The following is a 25,183-nucleotide window of genomic DNA, read 5'->3' as shown; positions in this document are numbered from 1 at the left end:
TTTACTTCAATTGCTCTTTTTCACTCTAATTATTATTCTTGTTATTTTTGTGTGTGTGCTAATGAAGGTGTCAGGGATTGATTTAGGTGATGAATGTACAACTATGTAATGGTACTGTAAACAATCGAAAGTACAATTTGTTTTGTATGACTGCGTGGTATGTGAATATATCTCAATAAAATGATGATAAAAAAAATAATAATAATGATAATAATAATAAAAAAAAAAAAAAAAAAAAAAAAAGAAAGCAGGTGTTGGGGGTCACACAAGCCTGACGTCAAATCCCAGCTCTGCCCTCCCTAGCTGTGTGACCTCAACCATTGGCTTCCCCTCTCTGAGCCTCCTGGGGCATTGAGAGTACTGAATGAGATAATGCATGGACAGCATTTGCAGAGAGCAAGACATCCCTAATACAATTATTATGAAGCTGAGGCTTTGGACAGAGTCACTTGGACATCAGTGTCTGTGTGGGTCTCTCCCAGAAGAATGTCTTCCCTAGGGTCAGCCCAGTGCCAGACATGGGAACAGATTCTTCTCCTATACAGGTTACCCAGGAGCCAGAAATGAATGGGCTTTCCTGGTATTAACTGAGATCAGGCACTGGTGACCCTTTGCCCAGTGCCTGGACAAAATAGATGCTCAAGAAACAGTAGCCACTGCCCCCACCAGCAGCCTCAGCAGCGGTGGCATCCGGTTGTCCAAACCCAGCACCAGCAGCCTGTATGTGGGGGGACATGGGTTTTGGAGACAGACCTGAGGTTGAGTCCTGGACCTACCACGGACAAGCTGGGGCACTGGGGGGCAATGTAATTCAGCTCTCTGGGCCTCAGTTTCTCCATCTGTAAACGAGCATCACTATTACCTGTCTGTGGATTTGAGATAATGCTGTAGAGAACACAGTAGCACGCTCAGCACCCTGTAAGGGGATCTATGGTGGTGGCTGTCACTATTATTTCTTTATTATTGCAGTGGCTACTGCAGCTGCTGTGGATGTTTTCTCTTCTGCTGTATTTCCCTGGCCCCTCTCTGTCCCAAACAGATTGATCTGGATGCATGGGGCTCAGGAATTGATATTCTAGAGCCAGCATGCAGGGTCCAAATCCCAGCTGTACCACTTCTTACCTGTGGGACCCTGGGCCTCAGTTTCCCCCTCTACCAAATAGGATTAACATCCCGGCCAACCTCCCAAGGCCATGCTTAGGATGCAACGAAGTGACATGTAAAAAGGAAGATCTGAGCACCGGATCTGGCATTCAATCACTGATTTCATAAAGCAGAACTGGGAGGAGGGGTTGGGTACAGGAGGGAAGGAGAAGTGGGGGGCTGAGGCTTACAGCCTGTCAGGCCTGCTGCCCACCCCCCGCCCATGGAGGGCACCTTGTCACCCACCCGGCTCCAGGCCTCACCCCAGCCCCCCACACCCGTACACGCCAAGGTAAAAATAATTCAAGATGATTTCTAGGCAGTGCGTGTATTTTTATTAAACATGCAGTTCAAGTGTCTAATTGCCACATTCTTTTCAATATCTTCCTGAGTTCCCCACAGATCTCCCACACACCAGCTGCATCAGCCCTTGGGGAGGCTGCAGGTAGCTGGGGTGGGCTCCCGGCAAGGAGGTGGGACAGGGACAAAGTCGGGGAAACAATATGGGGATTGTGTGTGGAGGTGGGAGCGGAGGGGACTGGTCACCTGCAGCCAGGCCTGAGGGAAGCCAGCTGTCACCTTCTCCTCCTCCTGCTGGAGGGCAGATGGGCCCACGTTTATGCCCAGCACTGTCGTGTCCTCCCTGTTTGCTTCCCAACAACCTCCAGGGCTCAGATGACCCCACAGAGGCCCAGGGCAGTGAAAGTCATTGTTGGGGGGTGAGAGGGGGGCTCATTCCCCTGCCGAGGCTGCTGGAAACCACTTCTGGGCCGGGAACAGAGAAACTAACACATGGAAGAGAGAGGGTCAGGGGGAGCCCACATGGCCCATCCGGATCATGGCAGTGACCCCCTGAATGGTCTCCCCGATCCCCCTGGACTCCTGTGGTCTATTTGTGCACCATGGCCATAGCCATCCTATTACACCCTAAGGCAGATCAAGTCTCCCCTCCAAGTCTCCCATCTCCCCTGGAGAAGCGTTAGAGTTTCCCACATCAGGGAAGCCCCCCAGCCCCCTCCGACCTCCTCCCCTGCAATTCTCTGCCTCTCACTTACTCCACGCCAGACCTCTGGCCTTTTGGCTGCTTCTCCATCACCCAAGCACATCCCCGCTTCAGGGTCATCAAACCCACTATTCCTCTGCCTGGAATAGTCTCATGGGTCATTCAGGACTCGGCTCCAACGTCGCCTCCTGAGAGCAGGGGTCCCCGAACACTGTCACCATCACCCTCCACCCCTCTTTCCAACGTTATTGTTCTTCTTAGCACAAACCATTACCTGACGTTATATATGACATCCACTGGTTATGTATTTTGTATTTGCCACAGAAGATGAGCTCCTGAGGGTAGGACTTTGTTTGGTCCACTGCTGTGTCCTCAGGATTTGAACAGGGCCTGACATTGGCTGAATAAATTAATGAAAAGAGACTGAGAGATGGATAGACAGAGGGGAAAATGATGGGTAGATGGATGGATGGGTGGGTGGGAGGAAGGAAGGAAGGAAGGCAGAGGGAGGGAGGGAGGAAAGAAGGAAGGAAGGAAGGAAGGAAAGAAGGAAGGAGGGAGGGAGGGAGGGAGGGATATGAGATGGATAGATCAATGGAAGAAGGGATTTGAGGAAGAATTGATGGATGAATGGATGGAACATGTTTAGAAGGATGGAAGGAAGGAAGGGGATGAGGGAGGGAGTAAGGGAGAATCAATGGATGGCTGGAAGGACTGACAGATGGAGAGACAGAAAGAACTCAGGGCAGGAGAAATCAGTGCTCCACTGGAAAGAACTAGAACCTGAGGAATGAATGCAGCTCTCGGCCCTTCTTGGGGCTCTCAGAACCCCAAGCCCCTAGCCTCCTTCAGCCTGCCCCTCCCACAAGCCCCACCTGGGTCTGGGCCCCTCAGGAAGTGACTTGGAGGACCATGGCAGGGGGGGACTGACCCCAGGCTTTATTGAGCAGATTCCAGGGAAGGGTGCACAGGCAGGCTCTCGCCCCAGCCCTGGAGCCGCCTCCTCTTGTCCTCGCTGACGCCCGAGGGGGCCTGGCTCACTGGGGCCTGTCGCCCTTCAGCTGCTGAGGAAGCAGCCTCGCTTGTGCCACTTCTGGTCGCGGATGCGGCGCACGGACTGCAGCCGTGGCTGGTTGGCGTCCCACTCGTTCCAGTGGCGGTACTCTCCCTGTTCGAACACGTACTGGCACCCACGGTACCCAGGGAACTCGTAGCCGACCCACCTGCCAGAGGTACCGAGCTCGGGGTGAGGATGACGAGCCTGCCTCCAGCTCCCTGCCCTCAACCAGACTGAGCTTTTTTAAAACCAGCCTCTTCGCACCATTCTCTTCCCCTGCCTGAATTCCTCCTTGGCTCCCCAGTGCCCTCAGGATGAATCCAAGCTCCTCGTCCCTCTCATAAGATCCCTCACAGAACATCATTAACTTCACCTCTTACCTCTCTTTCTTCATACCTTGTACTTGAGTCACTCTGACCTTGCTTTCCTTGAAACTGCCAGGTCTCTGAGCCTTTGCACATGCTGTTCCTTCTGCCTGAACACTGTTCCAAACCCCATCTTTACCCCTCCCCCACTTTCACTCCCAGTTTTTACATCTCAGTCAGCTGTCTTCTCCTTTAGCAAGCCTTTTCCGACTCCCCCAGGCTAAATCAACTATCTCCTCTGGGTTCCCAGAGACCCTTGTGAAATCTCATTATAGCCCTGATCACCGTGAATTGGAAACATCTATTTTCTTGTCTGTCTCCCTATCAGAATTGAGGGAAGGGGCTTGTTCTCTATGGTACTCCCATATTTAATACACAGATGCTCAGGTTAAAAGCTGTTGAATAAATTATCATCAGGAAAAGTTGGTGCCTCTCAAGGCCCAATCCCATATCACACACCCCCAAGTGAGATATAGCCGCCAACAAAGGGAAGATGATCCTAAGGTTGCATTAACAATGATATTAAGCCTAGAAAGAGGGAGGTGATAAACCTGCTCTCCTATTTCCTGCCAGGCCACGCCTAAAGAACTACATACATTCCGGACCTCCAGGTCAAAAGGCTAGGATTGTGAAGGGGCCAAACCAAAACAACAACAAAAAACCCTGAGAATCAATTCAAGGGGCTGGGGGTGTTCAGAAAAGGAGTGAAGACTCGGGTGGGGACAAGGGAGGAGAACAGATTGCATTGGATAAAAAAGAAATAAAAAGCAAAAAACTTTCTAGGAGGCGAGGCTGCCTGGAAATCCCGATGGCACGGGAGGGCAAGCAATTGGCCACTCTCACCCTGGGGGCAGTGGGGTGAGGACGGGTGGAGGGGCAGCTGACTGCGGGTCCCTCCAGGCCTGGAGGAGCGGGAGATATCAGTCTGGAGCCAGAGACATGGTTGGCTGGAGGACAGGGCAGGGGCAAGTGTGAGGGTTGTGTCTCTTACGTCCCGCTGATGGCCTGGATGCTCGCCACGCGGTCCTGGAAGCCATGAGCCCAGAGGCTGGGCACGTCATCGTCTACTATCTCCATCTTGCGGCCGCTGAAAGCTGGGTTCTCGAACAGATGCAGCTTGTGATCTGGACCATCCTGGAGACAAGAGCGTGGGGTGAATCTTCCTGCTCCTGTACCCGGAATGGGGGGCCAAGGAGGCTCCAGATGCAGGAAAGAATCAGTGAGTCACCCCCAACCCCGAGAAACAAATCACACCCACCCCCAAACCCACTGCCAGAGGGATGGGGGCCTTGGGAGATTCTTCCAGAACTGGTTGAATTGGGAATCCTAAAGCCACAGAGCATTAAAACAAGAGGGGGCTTTCAGGGCTCGTTTAAGCCCATCATTTAACACACAGGGAAACTGAGGCCCGCACAGGGTGGAACGGGCCAACATTGTTTGTATCTGAGCAGTCCTGCCTTACTAACGTGGACTCTGGGTTAACACAGACTCAGTTTCCCCCTTCCATTGCCCTCTGAGGGGGAGTCAGCTACTGGGATGAGAACAAAGGGCTGGAGCAGCTATGGAGTGTCAGCCTGTAGGTGGGAGAGAAAAGACCATTTAAAGTGTCCCTGTACGGGTGCCCCTTTCAGGTGTTTAAAAACTGCAAACATTTGAACTACTTTGAAATTACTTTCTGCAGTTATTTTCTGGACTCTATTTCTTTGAGCACAATACTGGTCTGAAACTGTTCTGTGTGACTCGTCATTTCAGTACGGTTACAAAGGGAACTCCGGTGACGGTTAATTCAAATGTGAACTCAGGTGTCCTGACCCAAGCTCAGTGCAATTTCTTGTCCCCCATCTTCATGTAGATTGGAAATTCAAAGGCCTTTCCCAGGCCAGGTCTGCACCGGCCAAGCCCTCAGCCAAGCTGGTAACCGAGCTTGCCTGATCAGCCCGGGCACACCCTGCTTCCAGGAGCTCCCGGAAGGGGACCGGAGCTGGACTCACAATGTGCAGAGGCCGGAGGGACAGGAGGCTGTCACTGTGATGGCTGTTGGACCAGGCATCCCAGCGCGGATAATCCCCCTTCTCCAGGACAAACTGCTCCCCGCGGAAGGCCCTGCGCTCGAATGCCAGCCACCTGGTGGGGGGAGAGGGGGAGAGGCTGGGTCACCTCAACAGCAGCTGAGAGGCTCGTGAGGGAGGGGTCCATGAGCTGCTGACCTTTAACCTTGCACCCATCCCTACTACAGGTCCTGGGCTTATTACTGAAGCAGCCACTAGGACCTCCTGGCAACTGTCTGAGCGTCTGGGAATGAAAAGCATGCTGGGAAAGGTTACTGAGAAACTATTTTATGTCCAGCCTCTGGATGGGGGGAACTCGGAAAAGTCCTTAGCCCAAGGCCCAGCACACAGTAAGTATTCCATAGGCCTTGATCTTCTCCTCCTCCTCCTCCTTTTCCTTCCCCTTCTCTTTCTCATTATTATTTTATTGTTATCTATTTACATAAAACTCCGAGGTAGGTACCACTATTTTCCCCATTTCACAGATAAGCAAACAAAGGCTGAGAGCATGAAGCCCCTTGCCCAGGATCACCCAGATGGCCAGTGCCAGATCCCATACGTTCAGCCCGAAGGTGAGAATTGCCAGCCCTTCTGGGCCATCTGCTTGCAGTGTGGACACGGACAGAACATTGAACCTCATGGGACTCAGTTTCCTCACCTGTAAAATGGGGATAATAAGAATGAGCCTCTCTCCTAGGCTGTTGCGAAGACTCGATGACTCAGTGCATGTTAAGTTCTCAGTCCACTAAGTTTTAGCTGCTATAATTGTTATTAAAATTATTAAATACCGCTTGTCAGGCACTGAGCTAGGAGCTGGGTTGTCTGCCTCTTGTTCCCTTTTCATAGAACCCTGCTATTTTCTGCCAAAATGAACAGCACTAGAGGATTCTTAGAGAACCCTTCAATTTCCTCATTTTACAGATGGGGAAACTGAGGCCAAAGAGGGGAAGAGAGTTTCCTAAGGTCCCACAGCAGACCTAAAGCTCCAACCTGAACCTCCCAGCTCCCAGAAGACTCAGGGCTGTGAGGAGGGGCTGGGGGTGCAGGTACTCACGGCCCCGACTCCACCTGGATGGATCCCACCTTCTCCAGGAGGCTGTCCGTCAGGTTGGGGCACTCGGCCGAGAGCTCACACTGCTTGCCCTGGAAGTTCTCCAGCTCGTACACGGTCACCTGGAAGGGCAGCGTCCTGAGCATCCCATCCGGGTCCAGCCGCAGCCCAAGCCCCAGCCCCAGCCCCAGCCCTTGCCCCGTGGAGTCCTCCTGGGGGTGCAGAAGAGAAGCTACCAGCTGCCCCATCCAGGCTGCTTTGTAGTTAGCATCACTGCAGGCCTGCGCTGCCCCCTGGTGGCCGTGGTGGGGAATGGCGCCCTCCAGGGAACCTCAAACCAATTAAGGGGTTGCAACTCAGTAACTGTGGGAGCCAATAGGGAATCTAATAGAGTTAAGTGACTTTGGGAAAATGGAGCCGGTTCTGGTCATGAGGGAATGCGGACCCAGTCCCAAATTTTTCAAGAGAAGCCGGAAATCTATATTTTCCATAATGTGACATTTCCCCATTAAAATTAAACCTTGGGCATGACAATTGAAATTCATCAGTTTGTACCCTCTAGGTTGAGCCTTCCACCTGCCCCAGGCCCAGGAGGAAGGGGCCTGAAAGCATAAACTGTCATTGTAGAAGGGCCCAGGAGGACATCTGCTTTGATCATCTTATAGAAGGGGCTAGAGAGGATCAGAAAAGGTAAGTCATTTGCCTCGGGCCACACAGCGAGTTAAATGGAGGCCCCGGGATTTACTCTTTTCCACTGGCTCTTTTCTCTCCCCTGCAGGCTTGGACAGGGAAAGGCCCACAGATGACAAAGGGAAGCAGTGTGGGACAGCAGGAACAGCCACCTTCCCAGTGGGCAGCTGCCTCTGGGATTTGCCACCTCCTGGCATACCAGAGTGGCCACAGCTTTGAGGCCCCTCGCCCGACCCTCCACTGTTCCTACAAGGAAGCCGAGGATCAGGCAGGACAAGGCTTGCCCAAGGTCGCCCGAGAATTAGGCTCAGAGCCAGGCGGGCCCTTTGCTGCCCGTCCCCTCAGCCCCTGCCTGGCTTCTTCTGTTCTCTTTAAAGGCACCAGAACATCTGCAGAAAATGCCGCTGCCCCCATTTATTCCCTTAAGTCCACCCATCCTTGGATCCCATCTCGAATTCAGGGCACTGGGCACGGTTTCAAAATATCAGAGCCAAAGAATTCAAAGTGGAACTCAGATTTCTCTGTTAGCTGGCGACATTATAGCATTTTCATCCAGCTCTCACATCAGCTCTGGGGGGGGGGCCTGGTTCCCATTGTAAAGACAGGAGCTGTTGGGGCCAGGGAGGGCTAGGAACTGGAGTGAGGTCAGGCAGCAGAGTCAGAGCTTAAAGCCACATCTCCTGAGACTCCCGGGCCTCCAGGCTCCCGTGGAGCCAGGCAGGGGGCCTGGAAATAGTCTCCTTTTGCAGATAAGGAGAGAGAGCAGGGACAATTTAGGGTGGGGAAGGGGACCCAGCCAGAGCCGTTTTCTGTTCTCCGGTCCTGACTGGAAGGGCGGCTGTTCCCTTCTGAAGAGGCCTGTGACGCTGCATCCTAAGTCTCAAGGGCAGACGGGCTCTGGTGCCCCGGGCTGCCCCCTGACCAGTACCTTGTAGCTGCCCTCAAGGCCTCCGGGACTCTTGCCAGTTGCAGCCTGCTCCGGCACTGCATGCTGCTCCGCCATCTCCTAGGAACACCTCTGGCTTCAAACGGAAGGGAGATGGGTCACCAGGTCTGCCCGGCGGAAGCCAGGTGGATCTGGTTGGAGTTGAGGAAGGACTTGAGGACGTTGCTGCCTGTGGGATGTGGTAAGGCCTCACGACCTACAGTTGGTCATTCATTCAACAAACACCCACTGAGCACCCAGCGTGAGCCATGTGGACTGCAATCGCCATTGGGATCAGGATCCCCATTTTATAGAGGGGAACCTGGAGGCATGCTCCAAAGCCCGGATGCTCCTGCAAACCAGTTCTGAGAGTCTCCTCTATAAGGATGCTCCCACCTCCCACTCCAGCAGTTCCAGTCTGGTTCACTCGTCCCATCTCCGTTACTCATCAAAGATTCCATGAGCGCTGACTCAGGGCCAGGCCCTGTGCTGGGTGATGGGGTGAATTTGGAGACCACAGACTGGTGGAGAACGGACAGACAGACAGCTAGAGAAAGCATGTTGCAGGACCACGTCCCCAGACACTTATTCCAGCCCAGTGTCCACGCCCTCTGTTATTCATTCCATAATCATGTATTGAGCACTTACTATGTACGTACCACTTAAAGAGACACAGACGCAGGCAGACAGTTACCCCTCATCATCACGGAGACAGTGAGTGACACATGGCACAGGCCCCTGCAGTCACGCCTGAGGATTCTCACAATAGTCGCACACGCAGACACACCCAGGACGGTTCTCCAGTTTATCAGCATGCATGTGCATGCTCACACATTGACACACACACACCTGCCCATTCCAGACATCCATAGTTGTCCATGCTCCAAAGCCCGGCTGCTCCTGCAAACCGGGTTCTGAGAGTCTCCTCTATGACCCACACCCCCGTTACCCACATGGCTCCCTGGCACCCACTTCCGCCACACACAGCTGCACCCAGGCCCAGCGATGCACCCAGGCATGACATCTCTCATGTGCATGGAAAGCCTGTGGGCTGTGTGTTCCGTCTGTGCCTCAGGAGGCAACAGCGCTTGCTCCAGCTCATGGAGGGCTCTCAGGGGACTTGGCAGCCCCCAGGTTTGCCCACTTCTTTCTCAGGTGTGCTGTCTTCAGATACTCCCTGCCCCAAGCACATGCCCAAGGGCTCAGACCCCGGCCGCCACCCTCTGACTCACAGACGGCGTGGGTCCCCAGCTCCTCCACCCCATGCTTGGCTCGGAGACCTTCTCCGGCCCTCTCGCTCAGCTCCAACCCTTACGTGAATCCCCAGCTTTTGCAGGGAGCCAGCCATGCAATGAAAGACCATGGAAACTAGCCCAGGTCTGGGTAGCTCTTGCCTCCCCGCCCCACCCTTCCCTTCCAGAATGAACCTGTTGCTGTAGCCTCAGGAAGGACAGACGGACCAGGACGTTCAGCAGACTCAGCCGGCCTCTGCAAGAAGCGTCCTATTTATGGGTGCTTTCTGACAGCCCAGCACATCCCGGCCTGCTGAGGCAGCACCCTGTCCTCCCGATTCTATCTGGGCCATTTCATTCCAATAGCCGCCCATGGGAGGCCCCAGGACCTCTGTGCCTCAGCCACGGCCCCTGATGACTTTCCGGGGAAAGATGGACCTCATCGGAGCCAGGGGGCATCAGGCTTTAAGGCTCTCCTGCAGCCCCCCAGCACCCATCCTGTGGTTTCTTGGTGCCACCATCTTCCTGCCGGTGTGCACAACACCCTTGGAAAAGCTCCAGTTCTCCAAGTGGGGGGTCCCCAGAATCCCTCAAAGTGAACTTTCCATGTGCCACATGGCCTAAATTATAAGTCAGTTCACCTTCACTGGTTCCATGGCATGCAGTGACAGACCTCCAGCTTTACTTCCTTTCCTTCAGAAAGCAAAACAAGAATAACAGCTACCATTTCTTAAAGATCGGCTCCGTGCAAGCCGCTGTGCAAGCTGTGTGGGCAATGTTCAATCCTCCCAGCCCCGTTTAAGGGAGGAATTCTGATCCCCCTTTTGTAGACGGTAAAACCGAGCTCAAGAGATGGAGTCACTCACCCAGGGCCACAGAACAGCGGGGAGGAGGGGGTGGCCTGCTCCAGGACCTGCCCTGTCAGCCACAGTAGGAATAAAAGGTGGCAGCTACCATCAGCTTACTTGCGACCAAAGAAAAAGGGATTCATGCATTTCAAGTGTCTAGCAACGTGTAATTTTGGCTGTGATGGGTCCTTGATAATTATTGAACGAATAAAGTAAGGAGGGAGCAGAGGGTGAACAGTTAAGCAATGGGTTCTGTTGTTGTTGTTGCTGTTTGTTTTTGGCTAAAAAATCCTTAAGTCAGCATACAACCCAGTGATCCCCCGTGCACTGGGGGTGGGCATTGGGGGAAACTGCTGGATATGGAGTCAGACCAATCTGTGGGATCTCGGGTGAGTTCCTGGAGATGTCAGTCATACTCTCCTGGTGGGTAAAAGGAGACCCTTCTCTCCAGTGGAGTCATTGAGAGATGGTGAGAGCATCCCAGCACAGTGTCTGTTACTTTATTCTTTTTATCCCCCAAGGAACCTACAGACTCTTCTGAGTCCAAATCAAGGGACGGACCACTACCTGCTGAAGGTCATGGGAAGCAGAGCCGGTTTCAACCCCCTAAGTTGGGGTGAAGATGCCACTGCCGGGAGCATCGGGAGGATGACAGAGGTGGGGACAGCATATCAGGTAGATTCCCTCCCACCAGATTCTGTGCACATCCCCCTAAACCATGTGTGCCACTTTGGAAGTATTATGTCCCCCAAAACGCCATGTTCTTTAATGCAATCTTTTACCTAGTGGTTTTCTTGTTGGTTGGCTTTGCTCTCTGGCCTCTGTTATTCAGTTCAACTTATTCTAGACCTCTAACTTAGGTTCTATTTAGTTGATCAGAATTTTTCCCCTCTTGTTTTTTCTGTTTCTTGCTTTGCCTCTATGTAACCTTTTTGTGAGTGGGTCTCCTCAGATATGGCCGACCCTAGTCAGATTTTCCCAGTCTAGCGAGGCCCAGGTCTCAGTGGGAGGGTATGGAGTTTTCCTGAGAATGAGACCCTCCTATGAGGCCTTTAGAATTGGTGCTTTTCCTCTCCTGTCCAGCAGGTGGCGCTGGCCAGCCCGCAGCTCCCCCACCAGTGTAAGGAGGTGTGGAGCCTTTAGTTCTCCTGGTGACTCTGATCCTGTCGGGGGCGTGGCTGACTGAAGCAATGTTCGCTGCGATCTCAGCTTTTCCTCCAATTCCAAACTTGTGTCCAATGTGTGACTGGTTACTGGAGACCCCGAAAACACTGTTTCATATAGTTCTTGGGTAATTGCCAGCTGCTCTAGGGGAGAGACGAAATTCGGCTCCTCACCACTCCGCCATCTTGCCCCGCCTCCTCACATGCCCAGTTTGCCTCTGAGGAAACAGAAGTTAGAAGTAATTTGCCACTGTTCCCACAGCTCTAGGTAGCAAAGCTAAGACTCAAACCCAGTTTCTCTGACTCCAAACAAGTCCGGTGCTCTCTGTTACTAGCTGCCTCCCTATCTGTCTAATGCAATCTTGTAGGGGCAGACATATTAGTGTTGATTAGGTTGGAACCTTCTGATTGAGTGTTTCCACAGAGATGTGAACCACCCAACTGTGAGTGACACCTTTGGTTAGTGTGTGGACTCTTGATTGAATGTTTCCATGGAGGTGTGGTCCCGCCCATTCAGTGTGGGCCTTGATTAAAGTTCACTGGAGTCTTATAAAGGGGCTCACAAACAGAAGGACCTCAGAGCTGCAACTGAGGGACACATTTTGAAGAAGGCCGTTGAAAGCTGACACTGACATTTTGGAGAACGCCATTTTGAGATGCAACCTGGGAGCAAGCAGACGCCAGCCACTTGCCTTCCCAGCTAACAGAGGTTTTCCGGATGCCAATGGCCTTTCTCCAGTGAAGGTACCCTATTGTTGATGCCTTACCTTGGACACTTTATGACCTTAAGACTGTAACTGTGTAACCAAATAAACCCCCTTTATAAAAGCCAACCCATTACTGGTGCTTTGCAAAATGGTAGCAGTAGCAACCTGGAACACCAAGTTTCCCAACCTTGGCCCTACTCACATTTGGGGCCAGACGAGTCTTTTTGTGGGGGCCATCCTGTGCATTGTAGGATGCTGAGTAGCATCCCTGCCCTGCAGCGGCCACTAGATGCCAAAAAATGTTTTTAGACAGTATCAAATGCCTCTCAAGAACCCAGTTGAGAACCACTATCTTAACCTCTTGCCCATTAATGTCCATATCACAATCCCCTTTTATAGCTGAGAATCAGGGCTCAGAGCCATCACACAGCCAGGAAGTGGCAGAATGAGAACCCAATCCCACGTCAGCCTGAACTGAAATTTCTGCCGTGATTCCACGATCTCCCATCATGGTGGGGCATTTTCTCCCAGGGCACAGCTGCCCCTTCCTGCTTCCCGGCCCATGGCTCGGCACAGACAAGAGGCTGACTCAGCCGGCGAGGGGCAGGGCCTGCGGGCAGGCATCCACACACTGACACACCAACTTCTCCGGTGCAATTTGCATCAAAGCTTTATTTGCTATTTTCATAGCCTGAATGCAAACATTTGTTCATGCAAAGGTCACCTTGTTTTCTTGCAGTCGACCAGCTTTCCAATTGTTCCTCTGTGCATATGAAACCTCTTTACAGTTATAAAATATAAAAGCACTTGTAGACATCCAATACTCCGTGAGGTCCAGGAAGCCCCCTTTCTTTTTAACGTGAAAAATATAGGATTTTATAGATGAATCCTCAGTCACACGGTTAGAGATTCTTTGTGGGGTTGGATAAAGTGCCTCTTGTCCGCCTTCCGTTTGGAACTCTGAGAGCTCAGGAGTTCATAAGGCAATTGCAAGAACACCGGCAGGTAGGAGGCTTAGCTTTCTTACGCATAGAATTCAAATTCCCTTTCTATCCTGACTCAGATAGCTGAGAAAGGAACCCAGAAGGAAAGTTAGGAAAATATATACTCTCTTTTATATATATATTTCCCATCTTACAAAGCATTTTCAGGATCACAATCATCTTGGGAAGTATGTGACTTCTAGGATATTGGTCTGATTTAGGAAACAACATAGTACAAAATTATCTCCCGTAACACAATATATTACTTTTGTGAGTCCCCTATGTACAGGATCTCTAAGGCTATGTGGAGTGAGATCATTAAAAAGCTCATTCTTCTTTAGACGGCAGAATCGTCAGTGGGCAAGATGCTACCAGGGGCTGGCAGGGATTGTCAAGAAAGTTCCAGTCCGAGTCATGGGAAAAAGTGTCCCGGCACCAGGTGTGAAGTTTGCTTTGTGAGATGGGGGTTCTGGGAGGGCCGGGGTGGGGGGGAGGCTGAGAGGTGTCTGTTTCGAGGGTTAACTTGCCAGACCCCTCAGGCTGACTTTCCCCAGCAGAGAGCCCGGATTTCTGCCCCTCTTTCCCCTACTCCCTGGCAGAGACCGACCCAGAAGAAAGACAGGAAAGTCTAGAGGGGTAATGGGGGAAAAAGAGATGCAGCCTGGCTGAGACCCAGCGTGACGATGTCGACTTGCTTTCTCTCGGTGGCTCTGTGCGACCAGAGCCGGAAGGCCAATGGGGTGACTCTCGGCAGCTTCCGGGCGCAGAGCTCGGCTCCACCATGCCCTAAGCAGATGGAGCCCAAGGTGGTCTCCCGTACAGGTGCAGAGTGGGTCTTACCTGCTTCACCTGGCTCCCTCCACCTCAACACTGTCCTTCCTAACCTACGGAATCCCGATACCACGGGACTTGGTTTTAGCACATGGTGGAATCAGGGGGGAGTTGGGGAGAAGGCACATTCAGAGGCCATAGGATGTTTCTCCATCACTGTCGTGACCTACCACGGAGTAAACATTTAAATTTGGGGAGGGGGATCATTTGCCAGTGGTTAGAGCCTTTCTCCCACATCCGCCATTTCTCTCAAAGCTCACCCTGACGTTCCAATTCACATGAAGGCAACAGTAGTTCCGGCTTCCCGTGTGAAGGGACAGGGTCCTGTGGGTGGGACCACAAGGACAGAGGGGGACACATGGAAAGTGGTGAGGGAGAGGCTGGCTGCCTTCCACGAAGGCCCGATCCACCTTTCAGCAAGCGTTACATTTTGGAGGTGATCAGATGGCACACTTGCGGGGTTTTAGCTTTGAAATTATGCCTAATTCCCAGAGCAATGAAAAATGTGGATGTGCAAACCTGAAAGGCAGCTATCAGCGCCCGGTGGGGGAAGCTGAGGTCTCCTTTGGCGAATTCACACAAAGGGCTTTTCAAAGCTCTCACCCAGGGTCTCAGGTTTCATGCCTCAGGCTCAAGCCCCTTTGTAGTTCCCCTCCTTAGCCAGACCCAAGCCTGCCTCACATCCTGGGAGGCACAAAGAAAAAGAGTTGTCTGAAAGCATGTGACTCAACTTGTCCCCCTTGGAAAATACCTCCAGCTGACTGTCCTTTCCCTGAATCCTAGACAACCCGAGGCTGTTGGATCAGCTTCACTTGCAATTCCCAACATTCCAGACACCGTGACTTCCCTCAACAGGACTTATCTGGCAGCACTGAGTAATTCTCCACAACAATGATTTTCAAGACCTTGCCACGGAATTTCACAGGCCAAAGGACTCTGTTTCATTGGGGAAGAGGCTGTGAAGAAGGGTATTTACTGGAGGGGAAAATGAAACAGACTTATGAAAAGACCAGCTGTCAAAACACTGATGGTAAAGAGGAGGGAATGAGAGAGATAGAGAGATAGAGATAGAGATAGATAGATAGATAGATAGATAGATAGATAGACAGACAGATAGACAGATAGATAGATAGATAACATGGATGGGAGTTTGCATTCCGTCAAAGACTCTCATTTAAAGAGACAAAGGCCCAGGGAAGGAGAGTTGGGGTGAGGGGTGGGGGACAGGTGACTTATGATTGCACACAAACGATTAAGGCGTATTAAGTTAGTTTAGGAGGAGACAGATTTCCAAAGAGAGCTCCAGGCATACTTAAGAAATTAGCACACGATATCTTGCTTAGTCCCAAAGAACTCGCCCAGTTTAGGAAAAGGAGAAATAGGTAACCCATTTGCCCAGCAAAGTCTCCCTGGTATCAGTCACTTCTCACGTCATTGCACTTATCATGAGAGGGATTCAGCGGTCATGCAGAGCACCAAGAGGGTCACTTCTAGCCCACTGTGATTCATCTGCGGTGCTGGAGGAGATGACATTGCAAAAAAGGATAGAAGGGGAAGAGGACCTACAGGGCCTGCCCCAGTCAGTTTCAAGGGAATTAAATGGAGTTTAATTTCCAGTCAAGGTGTGAGTGGTTAGTTAATTTCATTTTCAAGTGCATCCTCTCCTGTCAGGTACGCTTGGGCTAAAACATAACTAAGAATTGAGTTTGCATGGTGAGTATCGATGCATTCACCAAGCAGAGCTGGTAATTTCCCACAGCCTAATATGGTACCAAGGAGTCAAGAACAGATCACTTACCACCCAAAGGAAAGAAAGAAGCAGCCAAGAAGAGAATTCAGTGTTGAAATACTAGTAAAGTGTCTTTAAAAGGGGTCTTGTTGACCTGGAAAGCCACCACATCAAAACTGTTATAAAATATCAACTGGAATTTTAAAAAAATAAATCAACTAGAGCAGTTTTGGGAGGAATTAAAACTCCAATGGCACAGAGAACTTACTGATTACTAACATAGGGAACGAACAGAATGCAAACTATTATCAAGCGGGGCTAAATCTCCAAACACAGATGCATGACGCATCCAGCTGCAAAAGCTGAGCAGATGATAGGTTCCTACGGGAAGGACATGGCAGCCGCTGTCCGTGGTGCTGCACCACAATCGCGCCCAGGCACGGGTCTTACTTGGAGAAACTGGGATTGCTACCGACCCTCACCCCAACTGCAAGGGAGGGAAGATGTGGTGAGGGGAGATAAGGGGGTGGGAGGATAGGAAGACAAATGAAGACTCCTGGAGAAGTGACCAGGGAGAAGACAGCCATGTTTTGACACCACTTGCAAATAATGGAATTTATCAAGAAAGAAGTTTCCCCTGTGGGAAGTTAGGGGGTGGAGGGGAGTATCCCATCTAGCCAGTGCTGTGCCTGTGTCCATTAGGAAACTCATCCCGGGGTCCCTCAGCAAGTATGAGCTGCCCTATGAATTTCCGAGGCATCTTTCTCACCCAGGCAAGGCTGACACAGACTTTACTGCAAACCACAGGCACGACAGGTGCCAGCCAGGCACGCCCAGGGTGTCTGCTGGAGCCTTGGGTGTCAGAGGTGGAGAAGGCTGGTGTTGAGGATTTCCCAAAAGAAGGGAAATCCCAAAAGAAGGATTTCCGAAAAGAAGGACAGCGAGGGAGTGCCTGGAACCACAGAAGGTCTTTGAGTCCTAGGAATGAGTTTATAGCTCACAAGGGGGTAAAAAAAAAAAAAAAAAGGCAAAGGCAAGTTTTACCCTTCATCATCTAGCACCCAGCACTTCTGTCTAGAGTCCCTGGCTGGAAATTCCTTCATACCTGAATCTGGACCCCCAAAAGCACTTGGTTGGGTGGAGTTGCGGGAGTAGAAGAAAGAGGAGAGAAGAAAAAGTACCCTTCACTCATGCATTTGTTCTGAGGCCAATTTGCAGCGGTTCCTCCATGCCTGCAGCCCGGGTGGGTGTTTTAAAAAAGACCCTGGAGGAAGAGAGAGAGAGTGTCTGGGCAGCTCCGGTGTTGAGTGGCAAAGGCACCACCATTTGGTCTGCAGTTCGTCAACCGATGAGGTCAAGGGGCAAAGGTCACCTCACAGAAACCAGAGCTCAAACGAAAAGAAACCAGGGAAATATATACAAGGGTGACAGATGAACCCTCTGGAAAAAGCTTGGAGAGGGATCAGGTAATCTGAGGTGATTGGATACTTCAAAACAAACTATTCATACTTCTCCCCTCCTGTCTGTGAACACAGAAACATAAACATATCAAGTTTCAAAGGAAATTGGCTGAATTATTGCTTTATCACCTTCTAAAGCAAACAAAAATGAGTTGCAACAAAACAGGTCAACTATGCCAACAGCCCCACCAGAAGGATAAGTATACTTAGAAGAATGAAGACGGGATGTTTAAAAAATTGGAACTGCTGATTCTTCGAGGGGGAGGAAGGAATTTGCCAAAAAAAAAAAAAAAAAAAAAAAAAAGGGCAATCAAAAAAACCAAGCCGTGGTGCTGCCTTGGACATGGTTAGGGCAGGACACGAATGGTTTAACCTTCCTCGGAAATGGCCTTTCAAGAGAGACCTGCCCTGGGGTGTGGGGAAAGAGGTGCGTTCCCCATTCAGGTTTTTTTTCGGAACCCAGAGAGACAGATCAGTCTCATGCCGATTTTCCCGGAGCTGCTGCTGATGTTTACGATGGGTAGAAATGCAGATTCTTTACGTCAGATATAAAACCAGTGGCAGGGACATTCTGGAATCCTGGCTTCTCTCTGAAGTGCTGTCCGGGGGGAGTGCAAGTGCTTGTGGAAGGCGGCCTTCCTCTCCTGATCCAGGGAGAACCTGTGAGGGGTGGGGGGCACAGGACAGCACGTCCCCCAGCAGATGGGGGGCCCCAGGCAGACAAGCACTGCGCGAGAAGGAACAGCGGCGTGGCCTCGTCTTCGGGCTCTGTCAGTTAAGGCTTCTGTTATTTAGACGTGGGCAGGGTTCCCTGTCTGCAGAGAAAGGGACAATCCTGCTTTAGCAGTGGGGACATTTGGCCCCACCTCTCTCCAAGATTAGGCCTTAAAATCTTTGTTGATATTCTCCAAGAGAGCCGCACCCGTAAGCCACAGGTCACGGGGCAGGTGTTTTTGGGGGAAGTGGGGTGAGGAGGATGGTGGGCAGCCCTATACAGGGGACTGAACATGAACTTCAGGGCCAAATCGGGGTTCCAGTCCCAGTTCTGAGCCTGAGTTTCCTCAAATGGATTGCCGGAGGCTTAAATGAGCTATCACCCAGAGCGAACACAAAATAAACACAGGGCTGCAATCCCTTATCTGAAACCCTTATTTGTTTAGGAATTTAGAATTTTTTTGGAGTTTTATCTACATCAATCTAGATCTCTATGTCTATCTATCTATATGCACATATTTTATATATACATAAAACAACATATAAATATACGCATGTATATTACAGAACACCCTCATAGGCAAGTGCATAATATACCTGCAGTGTAATATATGAATATTCATATAAAGTTGGGGAAAATAGTACAAATAGCATTTATCTATCCAGGTCACATTTAGCCACTAAGGGCGTTATGAAGCTCTTTATTTTCAGAGCTTTTTGGATTTCAGGATTGCAGATAAAGGATGGTGGGTCTCTGGTGCTAAATGCATCCAAGCTGACATGTACAGAGCCCACACCGTGTGCCCTAATTCAGAGGACTGCCAGGCATGGCACTTGGTCACGCAGTTCATGTGCATTCGCATTGAGTCCTTGGGACCACTCGGTGACACGGGCACTCGATGACCCATTTTACAGATGAGGAAACTGAGGGTCAAGGTGTTATGTCATTGGGACCTAAACCAGGAAGTATTTAGTAAGTTTGATTTCTTAATAATATTTTTTTTTCCAAAATTAATTTCTAATTATGCAGGTCATAAATAAATACATTCCCCATATAAGCATTTGAATCAATACAGTTTAAGCTAAAATCCCCCTTTGATGTCCCTGTCTGTTCATTTTATAGAAGGGGATCAAGACAGACAGAGCTGGGCAAGCATTAGACCAGAGCCTAGATTACCTGATTCTATGTCCAGGGCCTTTGACCCACCCTAGGCTGCCCAGCTTTATTTTTTTTCCCTAAATGGAAACAGATTATCATCCCCTTTTCCCTTTTTGCAGCTTCTCTAAGGCAAAGTCTCTGAAGCTTTGCCTTCTGCCTACATTAGTTCCCTGCTCCTCAGACAGCAGTCTCTGCTCAGATCACCCCCTCAGAGCCCCTTCATACCTTGTCAAGCTTGATTCTCATACAGGCTTTGCCTCTTCTTGGATTTCAGCTCCTTTAGCCACTGGGGAGACGGTTCTTCTGACCTGAAACCACAAATCCAGGGAGCATCAAGCGTGAGTCAGACTGGGCTTCCCGTGGGCAGGGGCTGTGTGGTACCCAATTCTTCATCCTCTGTGATGAGGCTGGGCCCGAGCTGGGTGTTCACAAGTGGCTCATGTTAACAAGAAGGTGGAACTAATCAAGGTGCCCAACAATGGGGGGTGTCAAATAAATCACGGTATACCCATTCTATGAAATATTCTGCAGCTGTTAAAAGTCACACTTATATAAAATTATTTCCATCTCTCCCACCATTTGTTACCCAAACATCCATTCATCTTTCCATTGCTCTATCCATGTAAATGTCCATATGACACTGAGAGGCAGCTAATGATAATTATTTTGGGGAGACGAGGTCTCCTCAAACTTGTTAAAAATTAAAGAACAACGCATAACACAGAAAAGTTCTCAAATCATATGTGCACATCTCAATGAATTTTCTCAAAGTGAAGGCACTTGGGTCATTACCATCTAAATGGTAACATTTTCAAGTGTCTTCTTTTTCACTCTATTCTTTGTGCTTTTCTGTGTTCTCAGAATTTCTTGTAATGAGAATGCATTACCAACAACAAAAAACAATAAAATCATTATTCTTAAAAATTTTGTTCAAGGAAAAAAATGGGCTTGCAAAGATGGTTTAGTGAGAAAATGTTCACAGGAAACATGAAATGTAGCAGGAAAAAAGCTACATACACAGTATGATCTCGGCTATGTTAAAAACAAACCAACAAACAAAATCAGAGTGGAAGAAATGATTCCCAAACATTGACGATGTTGGTCTTTGGGTGGGATAATGGATTTGGGGGGGCGGGGAGCTGTGCTTTAATTTTTAAAATATTTTCTGGATATGTTCTACTTTTGTAATAAAAAGCAAGCAACCACAGGACCTGATTTATTTTGATCTCATAGGAAGTTCCTGAGGCTGTGGGCCTGGAGAGCTCAGGGAACTTGCTGGCCTGGTTGGGGTGGGGTGGGGTCTACAGCCTGCAGGATGGGTGGCGAGGGGGTCCAGGAGGTCTCGGGAAAGAGGGGGGAATGAGAGGCCCCCTGGGCACATAGGGGTCTGGGGTCCCCAGACTTCAGCCAAGCCTGGTCTGATGGTGAAGGTACAAGACCAGGCCTTTACGAGGTGCCTCTGGGACTGTGATCCGGAGGCCTCTCCAGCTGGGGAGAACTGCAAGATCACCCCACTGACTCTGGAGCTAGTTAGCCCTGCAATTCTGCATTCCCAGAGAGGAGAGGCACCATCTCAGATGTGGCCCCGGCTCTCTCTAACCTCCTGTCCCACTGCTTCCCACAGCCTGCCCTGGGTTCCGGGAATATGCAATGCCTACAGCTCCCAGTCCTATCAGGCCTCCAGGCCTGGGGGCCCCTCATGCTGCCCTTTCACCCAAGCCAATGCTGACTGGCCATCATGACTCGGCTCGGGTAGCTCCTTCTCTGGGAAGCCTTACTGACACCTTTTGTGATGTCCTCAAGTCTGGGTTAGGAGCCCTTCCTCTATTACAGGGTCAGCGACTGTGATGGTTGGGTTCATGTGTCAACTTGGCCTGGTGATGGTGCCCAGCTGTCTGGTCAAGCAAGCACTGGCCAACTGTTGTTGTGAGGACATTTCGTGGACTTAAATCATCAGTATGTTGGTCGCATCTATGGCTGATTACACCTGCAGTTGGCTGAGAAGAGTGTCTTCCACAATGAGATGTTTAATCCAATCAGTAGAAGGCTTTAAGGTGGAGGTGATGACTTCAGCAGTCAGAAGAGAGAACTTCCATCTCTACTTCAGCCAACCAGCCTCTACTTCAGCCAACCAGCCTCTCCTGGGGAATTCATCAAAGACCTCGCTCGCAGCCTGCCCTATGAAATTTGGACTCGTGTATCCCCACAGTTGCATGAGAAACTTTTACAAAATCTCATACTATTTACAGATATCTTCTGTTGGTTCTGTTACCCTGGAGAACCCTGACTAACACAGCAAATTTTTCTCGAAAGGCCAGATAGTAAATATTTTCAACTTCCCAAGCCATCCGGTCTCCGAGTTGTAGTGTGAAAGAAGCTACAGATGATACGTAAATGAATAGGCGTGACTGTATTCTAATAAAGCTTTATTTATAAAAACAGACTGAGGGCCCAATTTGGCCTGCAGGCCATAGTGTGTCAACCTATCACAGCACTTACTATATTAGAATACTGGTATCATGAATAAACGCTAACTTTTACATGTGAAAAGGTAACTCATAATAAGAATCTCAGACATCCTTCAGTGCGTACTTTCCCAGGCCAGCCCTGGTGCAAAAGACTTTAGATAGACCACCTTGTTTCATCCTCGCAATCACATGGAAAATCAGGACATTGAGCAAACCCATTTTACAGATGAGGAAATTGAGGCTCAGAGAGGTCAAGTGATTTTTACGTTTTAAAAGTTATGCAGCTTGTAAGTGGCACAGCTGGGATTAAACCCCAGCAGTCTGAGTCTGGGGTCCAGCTCTTAACCTCCACCCCCAGCTGCTGAAATGACCTGGTCCGTGAGTGCCAGTGGTACAGGAACCCCACTATGCTCATCTCTGCGTACAGTGGGCCCAGCCCAAGGCCCGGCCAGAAGCAGGTGCTCCTTGAGGGCAGCTGAACTGAGTAAAGCTTGCCTCACCTGGCCATGCCCTTCCACCCACCTTCCTACAGCTTCCTGATGATTCCCTGGAGGGTAAGAAGAGCGAGAACATCTCAGCTTCACCATCTGTCTAGAAAGGGCTGGATCTATCAGTAATTTTCCCAACAGCGGAGCCCTGGATTCCAGTGCAGGTGGAATCGGGGAAGATGGAGGAAGTGAGCCCAGCTGCCCTGACTCCAGGCCCCCTCTCCCCACCCCTGTTGCATTTTTTACACCTTGGACGTCAAGCGTTCATTTGAACAAAGCTTCTGTGGCTAGAGAAGGGAAAAAAAAGTTGAAATTCTCCTTCCTTTCGGCTCTAAAACCTATTCAAACACGTTCCCCAGAAACACACCCTGAGTCTGGGAGGGGCGGGCCCCCTTCCCCAGGATCCCTCACCTCTCGTCTTTCTCCACGCTGGAGGGCAGGACGCGATTGCCCAGCACCCCAGGCTGGAAGGGGGACTTGGGGCTCCTGGGCTGGGGGTTCCAGCTGGGGGTGTCGCCGGGACTGTCCATTTCTTGCCTCTTGTGCAGTTGAGCCTGGGGAGAGGAGAGAGTTGAGTCTGTCACTGCCTTTTGTCTGGGAAAGGGCCCCATCCGGCGGGACCATCTCTGCAGGGTGAGTCCTCTGAAAAGTACCCGTCCCCAGAGTCGGAACGGACACAGGCAGAACACAGGGGCAGGTGGGGCCTGACTTCAGGGGCTGAGAAAAATCCGAGGTCAGGCTCACATTCCAAGCAGCCATCCACAGACACCAAGATCAAGTAACAACAAGCCCCCCAAAATGACACATACTAATGGGGACAGTTATCTTTTATTGTAAAGTCACTATTTATGGTGTTCTGGCACATGACATGCCATCTCGTTTAATTTCATTAGAACCCTGAGATGGAGAGAGTAACCTCATGTTACTTGTTCCTATATCCATATAAATAAACTGTAATTAAATGAAGGTTTTGACTTTCTTACATTCCTGCAGGAAAATGGCAGGGCAGATTTTCACCCATTTATGGAAGGTGTGTTGGGGATGGAATAACTCAACATGATACACACAAAATTCCCTTTGAGGCCTACAACTGAATAGTCAAACAATTCAATTAAAAATGGGGAAAGGGGATGTTCTCACAAACACTGAGGACTGGCGGTTTGATGTGCCGAGCCCCCTATCACGAGACTTGCCCTTATGAAGCTTGTTACTGCAAAGGAGAAGATAAACCTGCTTATAATTGTACCTAAGAGTCTCCCCCTGAGTACCTCTTTGTTGCTCAGATGTGGCCCTCTCTCTCTCTAACTAAGCCACCTAGGCAGGTGATCTCACTGCCCTCCACCCTACAAGGGACCTGACTCCCAGGGGTGTAAATCTCCCTGGCAATGCAGGATATGACTACCCAGGAGGAATCTGGACCCGACATCATGGGACTGAGAACATCTTCTTGACCAAAAGGGGGATGTGAAATGAAATGAAATAAAGTTTCAGGGGCTGAGAGATTCCAAATGGAGTTGAGAGGTCACTGTGGTGGACATTCTTGTGCACTACATAGATATCCCTTTTTAGGTTTTAATGTATTGGAATAGCTAGAAGTAAATACCTGAAACTATCAAATTCCACAGTAGCCTTGACTCTTGAAAACAATTGTAGCTTACAAGGTGTGACAGTGTGATTGTGAAAACCTTGTGGATCACACTCCCTTTATCCAGTGTATGGATAGATAAGTAGAAAAATAGGGACAAAAACTAAATGAAAAATAGGGTGGGATGGGGGGATGACTTGGGTGTTCTTTTTTATTTTTATTTTTTATTCTGATTCTGATTCTTTCTGGTGAAAGGAAAACGTTCAAGAAAACAGATTGGGGGTGATGAATGCATAACTATATGATAGTACTGTGAACAGTTGATTGTACACCATAGATGATTGTATGGTATGTAAATATATCTCAATAAAACTGAATTCAATTTAAAAAAAGCAAAAAAAAAAAAAAAAGGGCAAAGTACTTGAATAGCTGTTTCTCCAAATAAAATATACAAATGGTCAATAAGCATAAGAAAAGATGTTCAACATCATTAGCCATTAGGGAAATAGAAATGAAAACCACAATGAGATGCCACTTCATATCCACTATGATGGCTATTCTTAAAAAATTAGATGTGGAGAAATTGAGGTTGTCATGCATTGTTACTGGGTACAACTGCTGTGGAAAATCGTTTGGAAGTTTCTCAAAAAATTAAACATAGAATTACCATATGAGCCAGCAATCCCCCTCTTAGGTATATACCCCAAAAAATTGAAAGCAGGTACTCAAACACATACTTGGACACCAGTGTTTCTAGCAGCATTATTCTCAATAGCCAAAAGATAGAAACAACCCAAGTGTCCATCAACAGATGAATAGATAAACAAAATGTAGTGTATTCACACAATGGACTATAATTCAGCTGTATAAAGGAATGAAGTTCTGAACCATGTTACCACATGGATGAACCTTGAAGACATTATGCTCAATGAAATAAACCAAACACAAAAGGACAAATATTGAATGATTCCACTTTTATGAACTACCTAGCATTTGTAAATTCACAGAGATAGAAAGTAGATTAGAGAGTACCAGGGGTCAAGGGAAGAGAAGTGTGTTCGGGGGAGGGTATTACTTGATGGGTACAGAGTTTCTGATTGGAGTGATGAAGTTTTGGCATTGGATGGTGGTGACAGTTGCACAACACTGCAAACACAATTAATGCCCCCGAACTGTATACTTGAAAAGGGTTAAAGTAGCAGATTTTGTGTTATATATATATTTGTGTGATGGTTAGATTTATGTATCACCTTGGCAAGGTGACGGTGTCCAGGTGTCTGGTTAAGCAAGCACTGGCCTAACCGTTACTGCAAGGATGTTTGTGGCTGGGCAATAAACCAGAAGGCTGGTTTATTAAACCATCAGTCAACTGACTGCACCTGTGACTGTTTACATCAACAAAGGGTGTGCCTTCTGCAATGAGAGAATTCAATCAGCTGGATTTAATCCAATCAGTTGAAGACTTTTAAGGGAGAAAGAGAGAGAACCTTTACTTCTTCAGCTAGCCAGGATCTCCTGAGGAATTCATTAAACA

The 25,183-nt window shown here is 49.4% G+C and overlaps 2 protein-coding genes across 10 annotated transcripts in view; both read right to left on the bottom strand.

Moving 5' to 3' along the window:
• Positions 1–3,031: 3,031 nt before the first annotated feature.
• On the bottom strand, positions 3,032–22,521 carry CRYBB3 (crystallin beta B3). Of its 4 annotated transcripts, XM_037817440.1 has the most exons (7): positions 22,476–22,521; positions 19,334–19,416; positions 8,286–8,379; positions 6,671–6,789; positions 5,560–5,692; positions 4,560–4,702; positions 3,032–3,369 (listed from the first exon to the last, which is right to left on the bottom strand). In XM_037817440.1, exons 3-7 carry the CDS (start codon positions 8,358–8,360, stop codon positions 3,204–3,206), a joined length of 636 nt encoding a protein of 211 aa, XP_037673368.1. In that variant the 5' UTR covers positions 8,361–8,379; positions 19,334–19,416; positions 22,476–22,521; the 3' UTR covers positions 3,032–3,203. The 4 variants fall into 4 exon arrangements, with proteins under 4 accessions (XP_037673368.1, XP_037673370.1, XP_037673369.1 ...); XM_037817442.1 differs by lacking the exons at positions 19,334–19,416; positions 22,476–22,521 and adding an exon at positions 11,145–11,175; XM_037817441.1 differs by lacking the exons at positions 19,334–19,416; positions 22,476–22,521 and adding an exon at positions 8,679–9,250.
• Positions 12,880–25,183, bottom strand: part of KIAA1671 (KIAA1671 ortholog) — a 205,564-nt gene continuing 193,260 nt past the window's right edge. For 4 of the 6 annotated variants that reach the window (XM_037817432.1, XM_037817433.1, XM_037817436.1 and 1 more), the window contains 3 exons: positions 22,476–22,618; positions 19,334–19,416; positions 12,880–18,050 (listed from right to left, as the gene is read on the bottom strand). In XM_037817432.1, the coding sequence (XP_037673360.1) occupies positions 19,338–19,416; positions 22,476–22,618 (222 nt within the window). In that variant the 3' untranslated portion in view covers positions 12,880–18,050; positions 19,334–19,337. Of the gene's footprint in view, positions 18,051–19,333; positions 19,417–21,517; positions 22,619–25,183 lie in introns of those variants that run through there. The other 2 variants (XR_005214060.1, XM_037817434.1) reach the window with 2 other exon arrangements.

This window comes from Choloepus didactylus, chromosome 23 (assembly GCF_015220235.1).
Source record: "Choloepus didactylus isolate mChoDid1 chromosome 23, mChoDid1.pri, whole genome shotgun sequence".
Lineage (NCBI taxonomy): Eukaryota > Metazoa > Chordata > Mammalia > Pilosa > Megalonychidae > Choloepus > Choloepus didactylus.
Note: the sequence above shows the minus strand (reverse complement) of the source record. Positions and strands in the feature narration are given on the sequence as shown.

What these genes read in the sequence shown, in the direction of transcription:
- CRYBB3 (XM_037817438.1), bottom strand. Translation starts at nt 6,915, where the DNA reads ATGGGGCAGCTGGTAGCTTCTCTTCTGCACCCCCAGGAGGACTCCACG. An exon ending in ATCCAGGTGGAGTCGGGGCC is followed by an intron (nt 5,693 to 6,670) that starts GTGAGTACCTGC and finishes TCCCCCCACCAG; the next exon opens with GTGGCTGGCATTCGAGCGCA. An exon ending in ATCCAGGCCATCAGCGGGAC is followed by an intron (nt 3,370 to 4,559) that starts GTAAGAGACACA and finishes TACCTCTGGCAG; the next exon opens with GTGGGTCGGCTACGAGTTCC.